We start from the raw sequence: 20,857 nt of genomic DNA on the forward strand, positions 1-20,857 counted from the left end.
GAGCTCTATTTAATGGAGCTCAAGATGCTTGAGCAAGGTGACGAAATTAGTGGTGGTTAACCCTAATTAGAGTCTATATAAGTGCTCAAGTGATCTAGTGTAGTCTTGTGCGAGTTGTGGTAAGATTTCTTCACCCACAAAGAGCTACGCGAGCTAGCCAAAGTTTACCAAGGATTGATCCATTGATAGATTGAGGTTTCGTCCATCTTACGGGCACGTCGTGGAGTAGGAGCCTTAATCTCCTAACTACGTTAAACGAACATGTATTGGTTTGCTTTCTTATTTATTATTTTCTAAAGTTAGCTTTCCTTTTGTTTGTTAGTATTTTTGTTTCTGCTATGACTAACAATTGTAGGAAGCTATTTCTTTAGTGGTTATAACCAGTCCCTGTGGATTCGATATTCTTTTATTACTGACGACGTAACCGTACACTTGCAATGCGTGACAAGTTTTTGGCATCGTTGTCGGGGGTTGCATCTATAACATTGAAGATTATCATTTGAGTTAGACTAAACTTTTCTTTTCTTACATCTAACTTGTAACTAGTTTTCTAATTCTGTTCTGAAAATTTTCTTTGCATTCTTTATTCTTTCTGTTTGTGAACCAAATTCTTTACTTTCTTTATTCTTTTCTTTGTGAATCAAATTCTTTAATCTTGTTTTTGTATGCGAAGATCTAACTTTGCAGGAGATTTACTTCCTCTTGATCTTGAAATTGATAGAACCTTTCATAGAAGGAAAATATCGCAAAGACAACAAGAAGAACAAGAACATTCAAAAATGGTAAATAAACCACTTAAGGTTTATACAGCACCTTATGCTAGAGGATTCCGTTCAAGCATTACAAGACCCTCTGTTGAAGCTAATAATTTTGAGATCAAGCCTACAATAATAAATATGATTCAACAAAATCAGTTTGGTGGAGGGACGCATGAAGATCCTAATCAACACTTAGATGTTTTCTATGGAATATGCGGTACCATGAAGATGAATGGTGTACTATCTGAAGTAGTGGGACTATTGTTGTTTGGGTTTTCTCTATGAGACAGAGCTAAACAATGACTGAATTCTTTACCTCCAAATAGCATTACCACTTGGGAGCAATGTGAACAACAATTCTTAGACAAGTTCTATCCTCCAAGCAAGACAGCTCATATGAGAAATCTTATTGCAAGCTTCAGACAATCTGACTCAGAATCTTTATTTGAAGAATGGGATAGATACAATAATATGCTCAAACAATGCCCACATCATGGGTTGGAGAAATGGCTGGTGTTGCACACATTTTATAATGACATCAATTATCATACTAAAGTGTCCCTAGATTCTGCAACTGGAGGGGCACTCATGAATAAAAATTTAGATGAGGTTAAAGATATAATTGAAAGTGTAGCACAGAATCATCATCAATGGCAACAGAAAGAAGTGGAGGCTATTCTTATTCAAACCCAACAAAGGCATCAAGAAAGTTTGATGTGGATGCAGTTACTTTAATGACTACAAAACTAGATGCTCTTACTAAGAAGTTAGAAAATATGGGAACAAATTCTAACACGGTTAATGTCATAGTATGTGCTTGTGAAACTTGTGGAAGTTCTGAATATTCTCAAGACTCATGTCCTTTGGGAGCTATTTCTGCACAAATCAATCAATTAGAGCAATGTGATGCTATTATGGGTTTCAATCAGAGATAGAATAATCCATGTTCCAACACATACAACCTTGAGTGGAAGAATCATCCTAATTTCTCCTATATAAATAATCAAGAACAAGGATCATCCATGAGAGTTAGACCGAGTTTCCAGTCTGGGCAACAAAATTTTCAACAACAACAACAATCTTCTCTGGGCTATCAGTTTTCTAAAATTGAGAAAATGCTTGAGGAAATTATTTCCAATCAAAATAAAATGAAGCAAGATATTTTAAAGTTAACTCAGACAACGGATAATTCTGACAAGCATCAAAAGATTCAAGATAGCCAAATTGCCCAGTTAACTTCATCATCTTCAAGAGCACCAAGACAATTTCCTAGAAAACCTGATGTCAACCCAATGGAGCATTGTAATCGAATTGAGCTTAGGAGCGGACAGACCTTGGGAGATCCTCAAGTGCCTACTCCAAAAGAGATGAAAACTGAAGAAGAGCTCTCTCCTCCAGCACTTGAACCCATTCAAATTCAAGAAGAAGAGGAGAGTACCAATAAGGTTGAAGAGACTCTTCCACTTAACCCTCAAAGCCAAGTAGTCCCTTTTTCCTCAAAGATTAGTTATGCTAAAAAAAGATGAAGAGTTTGGTAGATTTTTGGAAAAAGTTAAAGAAATTTGTGTTGAAATTCCTTTGATTGACGCAATTCTTCAAATGCCAAAGTTTGCCAAATTTCTGAAGGGCATCATGTCAAATAAAAGAAGAAGGGGAGACATAGAGATCATAGCACTTACCGAGGAATGTAGTGCTTTATTCGAGAAGAACATTTCCTCAAAACTTAAAGATCCAGGAAGCTTTTATATTTCTTGTAATAGAAGAGCTGAATTTATAGAAAAAAGCTTTTTATGATTTGGGGGCAAGTGTTAGCCTCATTCCATATTCAGTTTGTAATAAGTTAGATCTCTAAAACTTTAAACTTACTACCATGACATTACAATTAGCTAATCATTCTTGCAGATATCCTATGGGTATAATATAGAATGTGCCGGTAGAAGTTGGTGGGATCATAATTCCCACAGATTTTGTAGTACTCGACATGGTAGAGGACCCAAAGATTCCAATCATATTAGGAAGACCTTTCTTTGCAACAGTTGGAGCGATAATTGATGTTAAAAATCATAAATTATCATTGGTAATTGGTAAAGAAAGGTTAGAGTATGATTTATCAAATTCTTCTGACCATGTCTCTTCTTTGTTAGCAAGTGTTTGCAGTGATACGAACACTTACAAATTAGAGGATTGGAATTTCCATCCTCACGGAAGGCCACCGGATGAGGTACATGATCTGACAAGTGATATTGGGAGAAGGCCTCCCAAAAGTACATCTGCCCTCCTAGGGCAAGAAAATGAGAAAAAGATTAAGAAGATTGGTCGAGCTAAAGACCTTAAACAAGCGCTTCTTGGGAGGCAATCTAAGGGTTTCTTTAGCAGTTTCAATTCAAGTTTTAGTTTTTATTAGTTATGGCTTTTTAATCTTGTTGATTACTTTTGTTTTCATGTTGTAATTTTGTTTTCAAGCAAGGGGGCGGCCAATCAAAGATTAAATCAAATCATGATTGATGATTGATTCAATCAAGAGGAAAGAAAAGGAAAAATTAAAAGGGAAAAGGAATAACAAGAGGAAGATTTTAATTTTTGTAAAAAGTCTTCCCTTATTTGCCTTGGGCAAGTAATATAAAAGAAGGGGAGGAGAGGCCACATGACATAACAATCCTTATTCTCTTGGTGGAGACTCTTCTTGTGGCCGGCCCCTTTCCTCTTCTCTTTCCCCTTGCTCTCTTTTGTTCTTTGTGTTGGTGGTGGCCGAATATTGAAGAAGAAGAAGAAGGCTTTGGGTGGTGTTCATCTTGGAGGATCGTCGCTCACACGACGTCGAAGGCAGGCGAGGAATACGGCAGAAGATCTCGAGGTTATTAGCATACAAAGAGAAGGTATAATTAGCAATTGGTTTCCGCATCATGCTAGTTATTTTTCTTTGTAAAAATTCCAAACACAAGAGGCATTAGATTCTTGTTTTTTGAATTATAATTCAAGTTTGTGTTTTTTTTTATTTTTTGAATTTGCGATTCGATTGTTCTTTTTGGTTAAACCTAGAGTTATATAAGGAAATTAAATATTAGCTTTCCTTAAAAGGCTTTGTCTAGCCGGTGGTGGATGCTCCCATACCCAAGAAGGTCATGTGCCTCGCCATGCAGTTCTGGAAGCCAATTTTGGAAATTAATATTTAATAAAATTTATAACATAGGTGGAATTGTATCAATAGTGTTAAGTTCCGCTTGCGATCCAAATCTAAACCATTAAGAACAGATAAGTTAAATTTAGAATCAATGATGTTAAATTCCGTCTGTGATTCCTAATTTAACTTCTAAAGAACACAATAGGTTATTTAGAAAAGGTTCAACACTTGTACAAAATTTTTGTACAGTGAAATCGGTACGATCTTCCTAGGACTAACCAACAAGGTGCATAGATTATATACGCTTGTTTATCATATTTTCACGCGCATTACTATATTTTACACATGCTTTATCTATGCATTTTCATACTCTTTGCTTGCTTTTAACATATTTACTCTTCTTTGTTCGGAGATCTGCTCTTGTGTTTTTCTATCTACAGGAGTCGAATTTGGAGAAGAAATGAACAAACAAAGGAAAACAATACCAGCCATGAGTGTCACATGACCATGCCAAAGGAAAATGGCCTTGGCCATGTGGAGCTGACCGGGTCGTGTAGCTTCAGCAAAGGAGGAGAACGACATGGATGTGTGAGAGCCACATGGTCGTGTCACTTTTGAAGCCAACCAGAACACGACCATGTAGATTTACACGACTGTGCAACCTTTCTAGAGGCCAAGCATGACATGGTCGTGTGTGCCACACGACCGTGTGACACTTCCAGAGATAGACTGGCTAGGTCGTTTGGATCTGCACGGTCGTGCAAGCTAGCCAAGACAAGGCATGGCACGACCGTGTGAGAGTCACACGGTCGTGTGACCTTGACCGAGAAGGAAGTAGGTAAGGCCGTGTAAGATTCACATGGCCATGCCATAAGTTGTGTGATGCCCAAACACCCTCTTCTATATAAAGGGCTTTCTCCTCTTTGAAAGGGGGAGTCTCTCCCTTTGGGGAGATCCAATTCTTGAGGCTTTCTTCCACATATTGCCGGCAATCAAGAGATGTTTCCATCCAAGATTCGACTTCGGTAGCAAGGATTGGCTCTGAAGATTACTCATCATCTTTAGATAAATATTTCTTTTCTATCATCTTGATTTGGATCGAAATGTTTACGATCTTCTTGTCTTCGATTCTTTTCTTTTGTATCATGGAGTAAATCTCCTTGTTCTAGAATGGAGGGAGTATTTGTGATGTAAACTGATTTAAGATTTCAAGGATTTGCCATCTTCTTATTTCAATAACATTGTTATGTTTTGTATCAATTCAATTTTGAATGGATTGTTGTGTTTTGAATATAATTACCTTTTTTGATTGATTGTTTGTGTTTCTTGTGGAATCTTGTAGAGTAATTCTCTAGATTGCATGACCGAGGGGCGTCGTGACAGGGATGCCCAGTTAACAAACATTTAGGGGATTATCTTAAAGGGTGAAACAAGAATCTACAAAGAAGTGGGATAGATAGATGAACTGAATCATATATCTTGATGTAAATTGATTAGTGATGCGTTCTATGTTGTATGACCGAGGGGCGTCATGATAGGGATGCTCCGCTAATGGACTTCATAGGAGTCATAACTATTTGATTGCTTTAAGTGTAGATAAGAGTCCCTTGACTGATGTTTTCTGCAGGAAATAACCGGTGACTTCTTACAAATACATTGCAATTGAGGATAAAGATTGGTAGATCGTATTACATTGATGAGTATCACAAAGAAACCAAAACTCCTAGAACCTTCATTAAATCTAGTTTTCTGCATTTACCTTTATTTCTGTTTTTAATTGGTACTTAGATCATATAATTCTTTGATCGATTGTTTAGCTAATTCCCTTTGAGACATCTTTAGTGGTTATAATCAGTCCCTGTGGATTCGATATTCTTTTATTATTGACAACGTAACCGTACACTTGCTATGTTCATTGAAACAAGAAGATGGTAAATCCTTGAAATCTTACATCAATTTACATCACAAATACTCCCTCCATCCTAGAATAAGAAGATTTACTCCATGATACAAAAGAAAAGAACCAAAGACAAGAAGATCGTAAGCATTTCGATCCAAATCAAGATGATAGAAAAGAAATGCTTATCTAAAGACGACGAGTGATCTTCAGAACCAATCCTTGCTACCGGAGTCTAATCTTGGATGGAAATGTCTCTTGATTGTCGGCAAGATGTGGAAGAAAGCCTCAAGAATTGGATCTCCTCAAAGGGAGAGCCTCCTCCTTTCACAGAGGAGAAAGCCCTTTATATAGAAGAGGGTGTTTGGGCGTCGCACGTCCCGTGGCACGGTCATGTGAATCTCACACGACCTTGCCTACTTCCTTCTCGGCCAGGGTCACATGGTCGTGTGACTCTCACACGACCGTGTCATGCCTTGTCTTGGCTAGCTTGCATGGCCATGCAGATCCACACGGCCTAACCAGTCTCTGTCTCTAAAAGTGTCACACGGTCGTGTGGCACACACGACCATGTCATGCTTGGCCTCTGGAAAGGTTGCATGGTCATGTAAATCTACACGGTCGTATTCTGGTTAGCTTCAAAAGTGACACGGCTGTGTGGCTCTCACACGGCCAAGGCCATTTTCCTTTGGCATGGCCGTGTGACACTCATGGCTGGTGTCGTTTTCCTTCATTTGTTCATTTCTTCTCCAAATTCGACTCCTGTAGACAGAAAAACACACAAGAGCATATCTCCGAACAAAGAAGAGTAAATATGTTAAAAGCAAGCAAGGAGTATGGAAATGTATAGATAAAGCATGCGTAAAATATAGTAATGTGTGTCAAAACATGCTAAACAAACATATATAATCTACGCACACCACTATTCACCCCCCATCTAGCGGGTGTCAAGGTTCTAACAAACTGGAGAAGGAACCACCCCTTTGGTCTGCGGAGAGGAGAAGCAAACAGTGTTTAGGGTAAAAAAATAAAATTGTACAGTATAGTTAATTTTTTTTTTTTTTTAAGATTTTGGTGTCCCTCAAATTTAAGAGTCCGAGGCACTTGCCTCACAAATTATATAACAGGTCTGGGCCTAGGCAGACTCAACAACCAGGAGGGGGAGGCTGAGGTGAGAGGAAGAACATAAGGAAGCAGCCGCCGATAGGAGTGGGAGCGACAAGAACGAAAGAGGACTTTGAGAGTGAGAGTGGATAGGCGTGGGGTGCCACGACGCAAAGAGGAGAACTGGAGAAGGAACCGTCACTATAGTTGGTCTACAGAGAGGAGAAGGAGACCGTGTTTAGGGTAAAAGATTAAAATTGTATAGTATAGTTAATTTTTTTAAGATTTTGGTGCCCCTCAAATTTGTGGGTCCAATGCATTTGCCTCACAAATTATATAACAGGTTTGGGCCTCGCTACCATGAGACAAAAGATCTTTTTTCTAAAGATATTCAATTCGGAATTATTATATGTCCAAGGTCCAATATTGAAATCATTTCAAAGGTTTCCGTTACTTTGTTCATTTCAACAAACAATTCGAAATATCTCGACTTTTTTAGAATAGGTAGGTTTGAGTTAAATAGCAATGATTCGAAACATTTCTTTTTGTATTACACTATTTCAGAAACCTAAGGACTCGACTGTATGGATATGTAAAATACAAAATTTTCAATTCTAGCATGAAAACAAGGAAGGGATAATGTAATGCTCCACCTTCTGCTCAAAAGTGGGTTTCCAACAGTGGAGCTGCCTCTGATGCACATCAAGGAGTTGTTCATAATAATGCACATCAAATGAGCAATCATTTATCACTTCTAGATGGTCTAATTATAAGACTTGGAGCAAAACATTTCAAAGAAACATTACATAGACTAATAAAAGAATATTTGACTAATTATGAGAATGGAGAGATCAAGATACGTCTAAGTGTCAATTAAGGCTTCATCCATGTGATCGGGCTTATCGATCGGTGACTCAGCTTGCATGATGATAATACGTCTAGTTATTGGTTACGGCCTTACGGGTCAAGTTCAAACTCTTTATCTTTCGATTCTTGGAGTTCTATCCATCATTTATTCCCGGGTTCCATTAGGAATGTTGATGGGTTCGCGTCATGCCTCTTTCTCTTCGTTAGAGCCAGCTGCCTTCCTCACAGGAAACTCTTTCCTGGTTTCAAGAGTGGCAGCACCATCAATTATTCGTATAAGTACTAGGTTGTCCGAATGAGAACACACATCTAAACTTGTAGTGGAGGAATATGCGATGAGTTTGTCCTTGAGACGAGAACAACACTGGTGCTTTACTGATTCCAGTAATTGGTAGGAGCTACACAGCCACAGACAATGTTTCTTGCTCTGCTCATCAATTACCATTTACCAGCATCTCCAATTCTTTAGCCTTCACCCGCTCCATTGTTCAGGTACTTGCTCTCCTCGCTAGATAAGCAGGTACACTTCGCCTGCCCCTCCGAGAGCACCTTCAAACAAGGTGAAATCAGAGGGATGCAAAAGTGGAAATCTTGATAGAGCAGCTAGAGTAATACCTTGACTTGTTTCTGAAGATCCTTGATATAAATGACTGCTAAATCGAGCATAGCGGCCGTGTTGGTTTGCTGCAAATTTACCACATTTTCAGCAAAGCAAATCAGGCCATTTCTTGTTTGTGTTACACTGTTAGTGACGGATAGAGTTACCTTATCCATGTTAGGCACAAGTTCCTGTAGCTTTTTCATTCTTTCACTAATTTTACTCCTCCTCACCTAATTGAATCAATGCTCAATTCAGTTAATCAACTTAAGCAAGCTATATGAACACGGATCGGAAGGAGATTGATTGATAACCCTTTCAGCAACACTTCGAGGGTGAGTAGCGAAACCCCGTTTTGCTCGGACCCTGCATGGTACTGCATCCTGGAACTGTTGGAAGTTCTTCGGCAAGCTCATCTTCTATGCCAAAATCACACAGAGAAGTGTAATCTAGACAAGCTAATCAGTATAATTACGTGAATCCAATGTTAAGTACCTGAGTCTCAGAGATCTGAGACATTAGGGAGTTTTGCCTCGGTGGGCAGCTAATGGGAGGAAGATCCTTGTTTCTGAAAGTGCTCGAACTTATCACAGTGCAGCCTACCGATGAATGAAGCGTAAAAATCTCACCTTTATTGTTTCTTGAAGAAATTAGAAGAAATGGACCGTTACCATTATCTGCATTCGAGTGAAACATCGTCAGCGGAGAAGAGGGGAATGCAACCTTATGATGGGGGATGAGGATCTCCGACAAAGTCGTCGGCCGCGAGTGACCGCCGCCAGAAGAGAGGTTTTCGGGGAAATTTGGGGCAGAGAATCGAGGGAACATGGTATCTGTCTCGGGACGGACGGCGAGGAACTCGTCGCAGATTTCTCCAAGAAACGAGCTCGGAGCGGACTGGAAACGCTCGAGGCCGGAGCTCATCTGTGGTTGTCCGCGGAGGAGTTACGTTCTTTTTTGAGGTTCCTTCGACGGAGGTCGGTGCATCAACCACTCTTCCTTCTTCGCCGTCCCAATCAAAATTATCTTTTTGATCGTAATCTGCAAGCTACCTCGGGAGATTGAAGCCGTAAAACTTTAAAAAGATCAGATTGGAAGCAGAGAAGGTCAGAAGGAATCCAAACCTCGTCTACGCTGAAGAAGCCTCAAAAGAAACAACTTTCTCTGCTCGAAGCCGTCCGACCAACGATGAATTCCACCTCAACTGAATTTTTGCAGCTGCAATCCCCGAAATAGATGATAAAAATAAAATAAAATAAAATAAAAATTCTGAATCTACGGAAGCAACACAGTGTTCTTCGACGCCGCTATTTATAGAGCCCAAGTGTCCCATTCGTATCATTGTCCAAGACAAAAAAAACCACACGTTTCAATTTCGTTAAATTATCAAAATGCCCCTCGTCGCTTACGTAAGAATTCTGCTACAAGAGTACTTTTGTAAATTGGCATATCACAAGTTGCCTCTTGCGGTACGCTAACGGGTTCAATAAAATACAAATTGAAGAAATAAATTATACATTTTATTATGTATGATTTCGTTAGCATTATGTCAAATATATATATATATATATATATATATATATATATATATATATATATATATATATATATATATATATATATATTGAGAAAAAAAATGTATGCATAAAACAGAAAAAACAAAAATTTTAGTATCATCCATATTAAATGTGGTCCACCACCGCTCAAGATAAATTCATTTTTTTATATAAAATCATTTTAAAATAGTTATAATAATTACTTGAATAAGTGTGTTGCTCTACAATTATAATAATCATTTAGTAGTTACTATAAAATTATACTAATTATTACATATTATATTAGCTACAATTAACTGCTATAATAATATTAAAAGTTAAAAATAAAAATATTCGAGATAAAATATAATGGAATTTTTATAAAAGTTCTCATTTGACAATTCAATAAATGTGGAGATTTTTTTTTTATTTTTACTCAAAAATCATTAAAAAAAAAACACAATGGAGAGATTTTCAAAAAGGCATGCATTACAGGAGGGCATTAAAAGCAATTTAACAACTAAAATTAAAACAAAAAAAAAGTGAAATAAATCTCATTAGTTAACCGTTAAATCAGCTCACGAGAAGTCAGTCCATTCGTTCATTCAAAATGTTTTTATTATCGATCTCATGACGAGATGAAAGGAGTACAACAAGTCTCATCCTTTATAGTAAAAGATGATTACAATTAATCTTAATTTTTTATAGTCTGTTCGTAAATTATGTGAATCAATTTATAGTCGATCATTAAATGTCTAGAGGGCATACGAGAGTTTTTTTGGGGGACAATAAGTCTCATCTTGATGGTAAAAAATGAATATATTCGTCCCCAGCGTTTCCGTCAATCCGTCTCAGGGTCAACACAAAGAAGGTAAATCACGGACAGATACTAATTTTTGGAACTAGCACATAAGAAAAATATTTATCTCAACTTTACTAAAATTTAAACTTTAAACCTCATAATGATAATATCTCGTACGCTACCTTATTAGACCATCCCAACAACAATAAATCTCATCCTTTGCAAAAAGAAAAAAAAAAAAAAAAAAAAAACGATTACTAGATTCATCCAAAGATGACTTTCACTTTGCAGCAAAGTGTCATATCACTTTTTGTCCAATTATTATCGAGATACCTGAACAGAATTCACTTTAACATAGATTCCATCAATGAGTCTGAGTAGTATCCCTCAATGGTGGATTTATTACCATTTCAGTGGATAAGAATAAACTTTCTTCACTTGTCTGGAAGCAAAATGGTTATCTTCATTCCATCGTCTTCAATCCTCAGCCATGTTCATGAACAAAAAACATTTCTGTGGTTCTTGCCATAACATAAAAAAGGAGATCAATCATAAAAAACCTTTAACTCTTTTGTCCTAAAAGATCCGCTTCAAGAGGTAAAACATTAAAATTGAGAAAACGAAGGCAGTGGCATCTTTCAAAGTCAGACATTCAGGCTAAACAGCTGTATGATGCAAAATAGAATAAAGAAACTCAAATGCATACTTTATTCCATTAAAAATCACTTTTGTTCCAAACATAAGTAATTCAAGCTGTTAATTTCATACTTGTTACCAGATTTGGTATAACTACACTCATTATTGGTAGGTCACTAGCAAACTGACAGTTGACATCTCAATCATCTCCTAGTCTGAATGATGGTTGAAGTAGCCCTCCAGAAATCCAACCTAAATCAGAGCCAAAAACAAACAAGGACAGAGAAAATTCATAAGAATTTAAGGAGACCAAGATGTAGCTGCAATAGATTTAGAGCAAGCAATCTTGAGTGTGATAGGCAATGGATGAGGAAACAATAGCCAAGTTACTTGTTGCAAAAATAAGCAGAAAAATAAAATTGGATTCATGCTCATAAACAGGTTTAAAATTAAATCCATTGCCAAATGTGATAAACATGATGCAAACAAATTGAAACAACTAGAGATAAGTTAAAGCAGGTAACTAACAAGTTTGATAATAACTATAATGTTATAGACTTGTGAGCTAGTGTAACTACAGATCCAATACTGAATACAAGAATATATAAATACAATTCTAGGTTAGAGTATGGAATGACTCATGAGCAATGTTCAAAGAACTATAGCCAAGTTTAATTAATGTTATTCATGAGGTTCATTCAAACCTAAACTTTAGAAAACAATATACCTGATCTCTAGATAGACAGTCAAGCTGCTGAGGGAGTCATAACGTAATCTACAGCTCCAGCTGCCGAGAGTGTTGATACTGGCAGCTCTCTGACCTCCCCCTCCTTCAATGCCAATGGCAGGCCCTTGTAGTCGAGGCTCTCATCGCTATACACATTCCACCACTTGCCCACAAGCATCTTGACGTCCTCCCGGTCCATGTTTGCTTCTTTCCCGGTGTACCTCCATGGCTTCGACCACTGAATAAATTCCCCGCATTTAATTTCACAGCATCATATACAACTGATATACTCTCAGGGATAGACGAGTGCAAAGTAGTACATACGGCATTACAATAGTGGACGAGCTTCACTTTCTCAAGATCCACCTTCTCCGGATGCCTCCATAGCATAGAAATTAACAGATTGTAGACCAAAGGGATCGGTTTGTAGATATCCTTAAAGAACATGTTCAAGAAGTCCTACAGAACAATTTAGTTCTTTTAGTGCAATCTCCAGAAAAAAGAGAGTAATAAACTCAGCATACACCTGCTCGGCAAAGGGGGAGGGGGTGGCGATCTTGACAGCGGCAAGTAGAGACTCGCAGGTGGTAAGACGCGGTTCGTGCACGAACATGCCGGCATTGAAGTAGAGGGAGGGAGGCGGGCTGAGCTCGCCGGCAGGCCAGGTCACTCGGTCAGGGCATTGCTGGCAGTAACCAATCTTGAATTGCGGCGTGTCGCTCCACGTCTTCTCGCAGAAGCAGTCCATAACGGCGTAGAAGTAGCCGTCGGGTAAGTCAAACAGATGATCGACGTTCTCGTAAACTTGTATATCCGCATCCAGGTACACAATTTTCTGGTACTCGACGAACTGGCGAATGATCGAACACCTTCTATTCTCATATCCCAATAGCAGAAAGAATCGATTTTGAATCAAATTGCAAGGACGAAAGGAGGATAAAGAGTTGGATTACCTCCCAGATGCGAAGCTTGGAGTAGTTGATGGCATAGTAAGCCTTGGCGAACTCTGTCTGGTTCTCAGGGGGGTACACAGGTTCAATGTCACGGACTATGCAGCCCTGGGACTCGAGGATCCGGCGGTGACTCTCCGGCACGTCAGGGAGCGTTGCCACCACCAGCGGGTATGCAGAGTCTACTTTCTTCAACCCCTTGGCAAGGCCCACAGCACCCTTAACATAGTCACCGTCGCCGGCGAGAAATGTGACGTAAGCCCTCGGCGGCTTATCCTTCCTCTTTCCCTCCGCCGATTTTCGGACAATCTCCGACGCCATGTATAAAGAGAGCTGTTTGAAGGATCAAATCAAGAGCAGTTGCTACGAATCGCAATGAGCGAGAAGGTGGAGATCAAATAAGAACAAACAAGGGATCGGTATTTTCGGAAAGTTCATTAAGTTTGGAATCCCCGCAATTAATCACTAGAATCACTCCAACAAATCCTTCCATGATAGGAGAAAAGATTCGTGATCTGCACCATGCGCTGCCATCCAAAAAAAAACGAAAGCGAGGCGATCGCGACTTCAAAGGATCGAGTAGGGTGGAAGCGGCCGGAAACAGGGCAAGTCCTCCGGCCATCGAGGACGTGGAAAAACACAACGGAGGCTTTCGAACCACGTGCTCGAACCACACCTCCTCTACTCAAGCTACATCATGCATCGTCGGGTGATGCTGCGGCCTCCGATCTAGCAAGCCGGCGGCGAGGGAGGCGGCGTAGAAGTTGCAGGGAAGAAACGGTAACAGTGCGAACCGGGTTGGGTCGCAACGTGACTTTTGGCTAACACGAAATGAACCGGCACGGTTCGAGTCAATCTACCAAATATAAATGAACCGGTTGGGTTTAAAAGAAACAAGAAGCTCCATAAATTAATGCCTATTCGTCTCTCTTTCAACTAAAATAACGCTGTTCCAAACAATTGAGTTTTAAGTGAAATAGTTTGTTAAGTAAAGAAAACACATATCATTGCAAATTATTATCATTTCTTATGCCAAATAAAAGTCTGACAAAATGCAATGATAATGAATCAGATTTTAATCGGATTCTAAATTCTCTATTTTCGTTCTCATTTTTATTTTTATTGGCAATCAAATATTTATATCCTACCCAAATATCATATTACCATCTTCAATTATATTTTTTTCCTTTAATATAAATAAATATATATTATAATTTAATAAAGTATTATGTATAAGATTACATACCCTAATCTACAAATTTTCCATCATAATAGTAGCAAATTACCATCCCTGATACTAATTATTATCTGTAAAACTTGCTCTTTCCATATTATATGGATCTTATCCTCATGCAAGGAAAAGTCTACTTAAAAGAAATTGATTGACTGAGATATCTTACCACATCTAGAAAAGTATTATGATATCAAACTTTCTGTTACATTCTTGTTTTTTCATTATCATCATCATTATCACCTTATTTTTTTAATATCAAACTTTTCCGAAAAAAAAAACAAAAAAAGGGCCTAATTTTTAAAGCAGAGTAGAGTTGTGACAATCGATAGATGGAGAGTAGCTACCGAGTAGAAGTTGACATGAAGCCCGATGCAACGACGCCACTGCTTCGCCGCCAGATACAGAAACCAACAGAGACGGAACGACGACGCCTCAACCTGCGATTCACCGTGACAGCCGACGTTTAACCGGCGCCATTCCCTCATCCGACGGCCAGCCAATCACCGCAGGCCCCGCTAAACATGATCATGGTCGCTCATCGATTAACTCCTTCGATCGGATAATCAGCATATAAAGGAGGACTTCGAATCGCTTCTCATCGCCTTTTTTTATTTTTTACTTTGTGACGCAGAGAACGAAGGAAGAGGAAAAAGGAAGCGATGGAAACTGGCGACAGCGGCAGAGAGGAGAGCTACGAGGTGGTGGAGCAAATCGGGCAAGGGGACTTCGGCGCCGCCTTCCTCGTCGTCCATAAGGTCGACCGGAAGAGGTACGTGATGAAGAGGATACGCCTGACGAAGCAGACAGAGAAATTCCAGCGCACCGCTTACCAGGAGGTACCTATACAATCCATGGTCGATCCAATTGATCAGTTCTGCCTCCAATTGATATGCTTTCTCTGCATTGACTAGATGGCTCTGATCGCGAGCTTGAGCAATCCCTACATCGTCGAGTATAAAGATGGATGGGTGGAGAAGGTACACGATCCACGCACACACTTGTCATCATGGCAGCAAGCAAACGTTGACGTCTGTGTTTACAGGGGAACTCGGTATGCATTGTGACTGGATACTGCGAAGGAGGAGACATGTATGTGTGCATCACCCTTTCAGATTCATCTTTCAGTGGTTTTCGATTACAATTCATACTTGAACTGAAACAGGGATGCTAAAATCAAGAGTGCCAGAGGAAGGCTCTTCTCAGAGGATGTGAGTCTTAGTGGCAATTAACTCTTACAGCTAAAACAAGCTCATATTAGTTGATTGCATGTCACTGCAGAGGGTGTGCAAATGGCTTACACAGTTGCTCTTGGCTGTGGATTACCTCCATTCTAACCGTGTTCTACATCGAGATATCAAGGTAGATAGATGATTTGAGTCTTAAATTTTGATGATGATCGGACCGATATGTGTCTGATTCCTCTGCATTTGGTTTCAGTGTTCCAATATATTCCTTACCAAGGATGATGATGTTAGACTCGGTGAGATGATAACCAACTCTCATCAGTTAAAATGTTCTATAATAGATTAGTTTGTTCCTCAATCTAATATATTTTCCGGCTGTAGGTGACTTTGGACTCGTAAAATTGCTAAACTTAGACGACCTCGCTTATTTGGTACAATCCATTGCATCTCCTAGATTATCCAATAATTTTGCCTTCATAAGCAACCTAGGATCAACTCTAAAAGTATGTTTTCAAATTGTGAAAAGAAAAACTAAGCTTTCAAAATATGAAGTTCTTGATCATTCTTTATGTAAGTTAATTAGTTCTCTTAGAGAGTTTGCTCAGACATGTGTAGGTTGTAGGCACTCCAAACTACATGTGCCCTGAAATTTTGGCTGATCTACCATACGGCTATAAATCAGATATATGGTACCTTGGTAAGAGCCTCCTCTATATCGCATAGTTCCTATCCCTAGAATTCTATGTGATCTGAACTCTGCTATATGATCAGGTTGCTGCATGTTTGAGATAGCGGCTCATCGACCAGCCTACAAAGCTGCTGTAAGTATTTTGATACAGTGTCAAGGCTTCTTGAAATCCAAATGATACATTGTCATTGACATGAGATTCTTCTAATAGCATATGCAAGGATTGATCGACAAAATCAACAAATCATCCATAGCTCCCATGCCCCCCATTTACTCTTCTTCTCTGTGAGTTCATCCTTTTAACCATTATTTCTATAAATTTCAAGGAGCCATAACTCCTGTGAATGACAGGAAGAGGTTGATCAAGTGTATGCTGAGGAAAAACCCTGAACATAGACCTGCAGTAAATATTCGCATACATTGTTCAGAATTTTATATCGTCTCAATTCGATCTCTATGATTGTGTTTTGCCTTACTTTTCAGGCTTCAGAATTGTTAAGGGACTCCCACCTACAGAAGTATCTTGCTGCATCTTTCAATCCTTCACCTCTCTACCTTCCAATACAATCAAACAGCAACAGTCCACAGGATAGGCCGGGAGGAAGGCCAAGGCACCGAGAAAGATTCAATATTCAGGTGACGGAAGATGCACCTAACAGCGATTACGATGAGATAAAGAGGGTGGATCCAGGGAGCTCCATGATTCCAGAACACACTGACATTGGGCAAGAGATATCCTTGGAGGACGCAAAGGACATGACGGTGGAGGATGAAACAGGAGGAACAAATGATCACAAGAAAGATACTAATCATGCTTCTGCTGGAGAAGAAGCATCGACCACCAGCACTGTGACTCCAACTCATGGAGACAGCAGCACTAGAGCTGACTGGGAGAGCTTGAGCATGATCCAGCAAAGGGCTAATGCCCTGGAGTCACTGCTGGAGCTGTGTGCACAGCTGCTGCAGCAAGAGAGGCTCGAGGAATTGGCTGGTGTTCTGAAGCCATTTGGAGAGGATGCAGTGTCATCCAGGGAGACGGCAATCTGGTTGACAAAGAGCCTCTTGTCTGGCCACAAGTATGGATCAGAATCCAAAACCAACTAGCATTGTAAATTGTATTACAATTCACTATCTTGTTGTTTGAATTTATAAGGATGGTGAATGAAACGCAAGGCCAGTATATAATTAATAATAAAGAAATCTTTTTTTATATATCTTTCAAAATCTCACAATCCGTAGACATGGAACATGTAACGAACGGCAAAGGCATGAACATTAAGTGGAATTATTGACTCATCAAGCTCCAAGGTTTCGCCTGGATGGGGTTAGTTACTGCAAGTAGAAGGCGAAGAAGGAGAGGAAGGAGGCGGCGATGGCGGCTCCGACGGCGGGGGTGACGGCGAAGGAGGCGCTGGCCGGGCCTGGGGCGGGGGCCTCGGCGGCGAGGGCGGAGGTGGCTGAGACGGCGGCGACCAGGGCGGCGCAGGCGATCTTTTTCATCTCCATGGTGATGGCTGTGGCAGGGGAACAGATGAAGAAGATGTGGGATTCCTCTCCTTCGCTATTGCAGATTTGCAGCCTGAGGGAAGCAAATGGAGCAATGGGGGAGATTTATAGGAGATAGGGTTGGAGGACAATGCCATTGTTGTGAGGATGGACGCAGTTTGAGGGAAGCGTGGAAGCCATGTCTGGTTCTGCAAGGCGACACCTTTGCATTCTGCTTGAAGTCAATTCAAACCTTTATTTTATTAGAGCATCCACTTCAATTTACGCCATGTCAAAAATAAAAATTTCTATATATCCCTCCATTATTAAAAAATAAATCTCTCAATAAATTTTTCATTAGTCTTATATTTTTTATTATATATATTTCTTATCTCTTCCTCATATTTTTATCTTATATATAATAAAATTTTTATAGAATTTAAATATCAAAAAATATTTAAAAATAATATTTTATAGAATTTATAAAAATTTTAATAACAAATATTTTAAAAAAATAATTAAAAAAATCACTTATGAAACGTGAAGCAGGAGAGGGAGGTTCGTCCTTCACTCTATGTCACCAGTGGGAGCTCCGATGGAGATGCTCTAATGGGAGCTCCTTAACATGGCATAGGTGAGAGAGCTCCCTTAGCCCTATGTTTAGATAGGTGAAAGAAGATTTATAGAGTATCCAAAATTATGGGCATCCTCAAAAAGCTCCTTCAACACAACGTTGCCACGTCAAAATTAAAAATCTCTATATATCTCTTCACTATTAAAAAAACCTTCTCAACAACTTCTTTGTGGGTCCTATATTTTTTCATTATATATGTTTTTCATATCTCCTTCATATTTTACCTTACATATAATTAAATTTTTTAAAAATTTAAATCGATAAATAACTAACACTCGAAATAACATTTATAATTAAAAAAAATATATAAATATTATCATATATTAAATTAAAAATATAACATTATTACAATTAATAAATTATATTTTTACTGATTACAACTATTGCATGCCCAGATATGTTCAACCAAGTCAGCTCGAAATTGATGATGCAGTTGATTATCACGTAGTTTGTAATTTCTCCGGAAGTATTCTTGGAATTTTTGGATAGAGTCTTGAAATATTTGTGATGGAGGAACTCTTTCATCATCTAACCAATTGTTTATTGCATCTCCCTAATTCTCAATAATCATGTTGTGCAAAATAATGCATGTATACATGATATCCTTCAAATTATTCTTGTACCAAAATCGTACTGGACCTCTTATCATTGTCCATTGAGATTAAAGCACTCCAAATATCCGCTCGACATCCTTTCTCATGACCTTCTATCATTCCTTAAATATTTTTCTCTTGGGATCTTGAGAGCAGGAAAAGCTCTTGACAAAAATAGTTTATTCCAGATATATCCCATCGATCATATAGTATCCTTTTGTATATTGTAAAATTAACCTCGGCTGCATTTCCTTGCAAGACGTTGTTGAATAAAGGTGATTCATTAAGTATGTTGATATCATTACACGACCCTTCAATCCTAAAAAAGGCATGTCATATTCATAAGTCTGTAAATGCGACTGCTTCAAGCATAAATGTTGGAACGCCATGATCTCCTCGAGTAAATTGGCCTTTCCAAGCCACGAGATAATTTTTTCATTGCCAATGCATATAATCAAGACTATCAACATGACAGAGAAGTCGTGTCTCTGCTCATGCATTTCAAATAAGTGTTGAAAATCAACAGCATTAGGTTTCCTCAAATATTGAGCCTCAAACACTTCAATTACACAACGACAAAAGTTGAATAAGCATTGGATGACGGTTGTTTCAATAATCTATAGGTACTCATCATAATGATCAGCAGGGACTTCATATGCTAATTGATGGATAATCATCATATATTTTTTAAGTGGTGACAAATCTTTTTTTCCTGTCGTATAGACTTTAATTTCCATTGAAAATATTCTGAATGGTTTTTCAAGACATCGACTATACAAAGGAATAACACTCTTTGTATTCAGAATCAGCATCGAAATATATTATCAGGATATATTGGCTCATCAAAAAAATAATTATTAAAAAGACGAGCACGTCCAACATCACGATCCCGATTTAAATATCTTCTCCTCTGTATTATGCCGGAAGAACTGTGAACTCTTTGATGTACCATTTGTTATTGCTCATATAGCCAAAGTATTTTTTGTTCATCTATATCCTCTGTATCTTCCCTCAATTCATTTATCTAAAATTCACGGAGCATAAATTTATCTAGATTCTTAGTCATCAAGTTTTCTTTGATATTTTCGTGGTTGAAAGAAATAAAGAATTGAAAAAATGATAAAAAGAATAAAATATTAAGAGTATACTTATAGAAAATATTTTAAATAAAAATCAATTAACCGTTGAATAGTCATGGTTCAACCGTTAAATTTCAACATTCACTAGCTCTTTGTTCTTTAACGTTGACTAACCCTTTGCTTCAATATTTTAATATTTTTATTTTTTAAAGAATAACTAAAAAAATAATATTCAATTGAACATTTAATCTGTTCAATGTGTTGTGTGTGTGTTTTAATAACAAATATTGAAGAAAAAAATTTAATTAAAAAAAAACACTCACGACAGAGCAGCTCCCCAAACACGGAGCCGCTCCGTCGTTTGAGAGGCGGACCTCCCTCCCATGGCACATAACTAGTGGGAGCGGAAGGAGTTCCCACTAGAGATGTTTTTAAGGGAAGAAAAAAGAATAAAAAAAATAAGGTATTTATATTTTTCTGTTTGCCAGGAAGGGAAAGTTAATAGGAAAAAAAAAATGAAGATTCATTATATAAAGTTACAAAAGTATTTGGCCTGCATTTCCTTCGAATGTGACCTCTGAAGAGGAGGAAGAGGTGGCTACAATGGTGATGGAGATCTCGACACAGGAATCATTGGTCAAGCTTGTAACGATCCGATCCTCTTGGTCCATTTGACGGTTTATTTGGCGACCTCTCATGTCGTCGACTGTCGGCCTTTGTATCGTCGGCTCATTTGGCGACCTCTAATGTCGTCGACCGACGACCTTTGACCGTGCCGTTACTCACTAGGACTTTCCACCCCTCGTCAGTGGATTTTTGTCTTCCCCCAGGATTCGAACTCTAAACCTCACCTCACCCCATCTACACAATGACATTCTCACCCTCCTCCGCCTCCCCCCGGCTCACCCTCGGTTCCTTCATCGAGGACTACTACAATCGTGTCGAGTTGGTTGGCTTCGACGAGG

The 20,857-nt window shown here is 38.7% G+C and overlaps 4 protein-coding genes and 1 non-coding gene across 9 annotated transcripts; 1 reads left to right on the forward strand and 4 right to left on the reverse strand.

Moving 5' to 3' along the window:
• Positions 1-1,152: 1,152 nt before the first annotated feature.
• On the reverse strand, positions 1,153-1,258 carry LOC122044710. The gene has a single exon (XR_006129728.1). It is a non-coding gene; the product is annotated as a small nucleolar RNA R71 (small nucleolar RNA).
• Positions 1,259-7,458: 6,200 nt separating this feature from the next.
• Positions 7,459-9,620, reverse strand: LOC122039939 (transcription factor bHLH130-like). Of its 3 annotated transcripts, none has more exons than XM_042599352.1 (7): positions 9,470-9,620; positions 9,017-9,393; positions 8,841-8,944; positions 8,660-8,764; positions 8,513-8,578; positions 8,363-8,431; positions 7,459-8,296 (listed from the first exon to the last, which is right to left on the reverse strand). In XM_042599352.1, the coding sequence occupies exons 2-7, from the start codon at positions 9,267-9,269 to the stop codon at positions 8,213-8,215; spliced, it is 681 nt and encodes a 226-aa protein (XP_042455286.1). In that variant the 5' UTR covers positions 9,270-9,393; positions 9,470-9,620; the 3' UTR covers positions 7,459-8,212. The 3 variants fall into 3 exon arrangements, with proteins under 3 accessions (XP_042455286.1, XP_042455285.1, XP_042455287.1); XM_042599351.1 differs by having other exon boundaries at positions 7,460-8,296; positions 9,017-9,386; XM_042599353.1 differs by having other exon boundaries at positions 7,461-8,296; positions 8,660-8,761; positions 9,017-9,386.
• A 1,772-nt stretch (positions 9,621-11,392) lies between these two features.
• Positions 11,393-13,804, reverse strand: LOC122039941 (galactinol synthase 1-like). Its single transcript, XM_042599354.1, has 5 exons — positions 12,999-13,804; positions 12,572-12,895; positions 12,370-12,504; positions 12,046-12,283; positions 11,393-11,570 (listed from the first exon to the last, which is right to left on the reverse strand). Exons 1-4 carry the CDS (start codon positions 13,314-13,316, stop codon positions 12,065-12,067), a joined length of 996 nt encoding a protein of 331 aa, XP_042455288.1. The 5' UTR covers positions 13,317-13,804; the 3' UTR covers positions 11,393-11,570; positions 12,046-12,064.
• A 748-nt stretch (positions 13,805-14,552) lies between these two features.
• Positions 14,553-17,315, forward strand: LOC122042088 (serine/threonine-protein kinase Nek6-like). Of its 3 annotated transcripts, XM_042602027.1 has the most exons (13): positions 14,553-14,759; positions 14,861-15,065; positions 15,141-15,206; positions 15,272-15,318; positions 15,392-15,437; positions 15,508-15,588; positions 15,667-15,709; positions 15,795-15,916; positions 16,029-16,110; positions 16,185-16,234; positions 16,313-16,386; positions 16,453-16,504; positions 16,585-17,315. In XM_042602027.1, exons 2-13 carry the CDS (start codon positions 14,889-14,891, stop codon positions 17,203-17,205), a joined length of 1,461 nt encoding a protein of 486 aa, XP_042457961.1. In that variant the 5' UTR covers positions 14,553-14,759; positions 14,861-14,888; the 3' UTR covers positions 17,206-17,315. The 3 variants fall into 3 exon arrangements, with proteins under 3 accessions (XP_042457961.1, XP_042457960.1, XP_042457962.1); XM_042602026.1 differs by lacking the exon at positions 14,553-14,759 and having other exon boundaries at positions 14,818-15,065; XM_042602028.1 differs by lacking the exon at positions 14,553-14,759 and having other exon boundaries at positions 14,818-15,065; positions 15,795-15,844.
• Positions 17,287-17,724, reverse strand: LOC122042089 (arabinogalactan protein 23-like). Its single transcript, XM_042602029.1, has one exon. The coding sequence runs from the start codon at positions 17,605-17,607 to the stop codon at positions 17,431-17,433; it is 177 nt and encodes a 58-aa protein (XP_042457963.1). The 5' UTR covers positions 17,608-17,724; the 3' UTR covers positions 17,287-17,430.
• Between the last annotated feature and the right edge of the window lie 3,133 nt (positions 17,725-20,857).

The sequence above is a fragment of the Zingiber officinale genome, chromosome 2A (assembly GCF_018446385.1).
Source record: "Zingiber officinale cultivar Zhangliang chromosome 2A, Zo_v1.1, whole genome shotgun sequence".
Taxonomy (NCBI): domain Eukaryota; kingdom Viridiplantae; phylum Streptophyta; class Magnoliopsida; order Zingiberales; family Zingiberaceae; genus Zingiber; species Zingiber officinale.

Excerpts from the sequence above, each read along its gene's own strand:
- LOC122042089 (XM_042602029.1), bottom strand. The coding sequence starts at position 17,607 with ATGGAGATGAAAAAGATCGCCTGCGCCGCCCTGGTCGCCGCCGTCTCA.
- LOC122039941 (XM_042599354.1), bottom strand. The coding sequence starts at position 13,316 with ATGGCGTCGGAGATTGTCCGAAAATCGGCGGAGGGAAAGAGGAAGGAT. Across the intron at positions 12,505-12,571 it reads CCTCCCCCTTTGCCGAGCAG|GACTTCTTGAACATGTTCTT; the intron begins GTGTATGCTGAG and ends ATTGTTCTGTAG. Across the intron at positions 12,284-12,369 it reads TCGTCCACTATTGTAATGCC|TGGTCGAAGCCATGGAGGTA; the intron begins GTATGTACTACT and ends GAATTTATTCAG.
- LOC122039939 (XM_042599352.1), bottom strand. The coding sequence starts at position 9,269 with ATGAGCTCCGGCCTCGAGCGTTTCCAGTCCGCTCCGAGCTCGTTTCTT. Across the intron at positions 8,765-8,840 it reads CTCAGATCTCTGAGACTCAG|AAGATGAGCTTGCCGAAGAA; the intron begins GTACTTAACATT and ends ATTTTGGCATAG. Across the intron at positions 8,297-8,362 it reads ATCTTCAGAAACAAGTCAAG|GTGCTCTCGGAGGGGCAGGC; the intron begins GTATTACTCTAG and ends CCTTGTTTGAAG.
- LOC122042088 (XM_042602027.1), top strand. The coding sequence starts at position 14,889 with ATGGAAACTGGCGACAGCGGCAGAGAGGAGAGCTACGAGGTGGTGGAG. Across the intron at positions 15,319-15,391 it reads TACTGCGAAGGAGGAGACAT|GGATGCTAAAATCAAGAGTG; the intron begins GTATGTGTGCAT and ends GAACTGAAACAG. Across the intron at positions 16,235-16,312 it reads GACCAGCCTACAAAGCTGCT|CATATGCAAGGATTGATCGA; the intron begins GTAAGTATTTTG and ends TTCTTCTAATAG.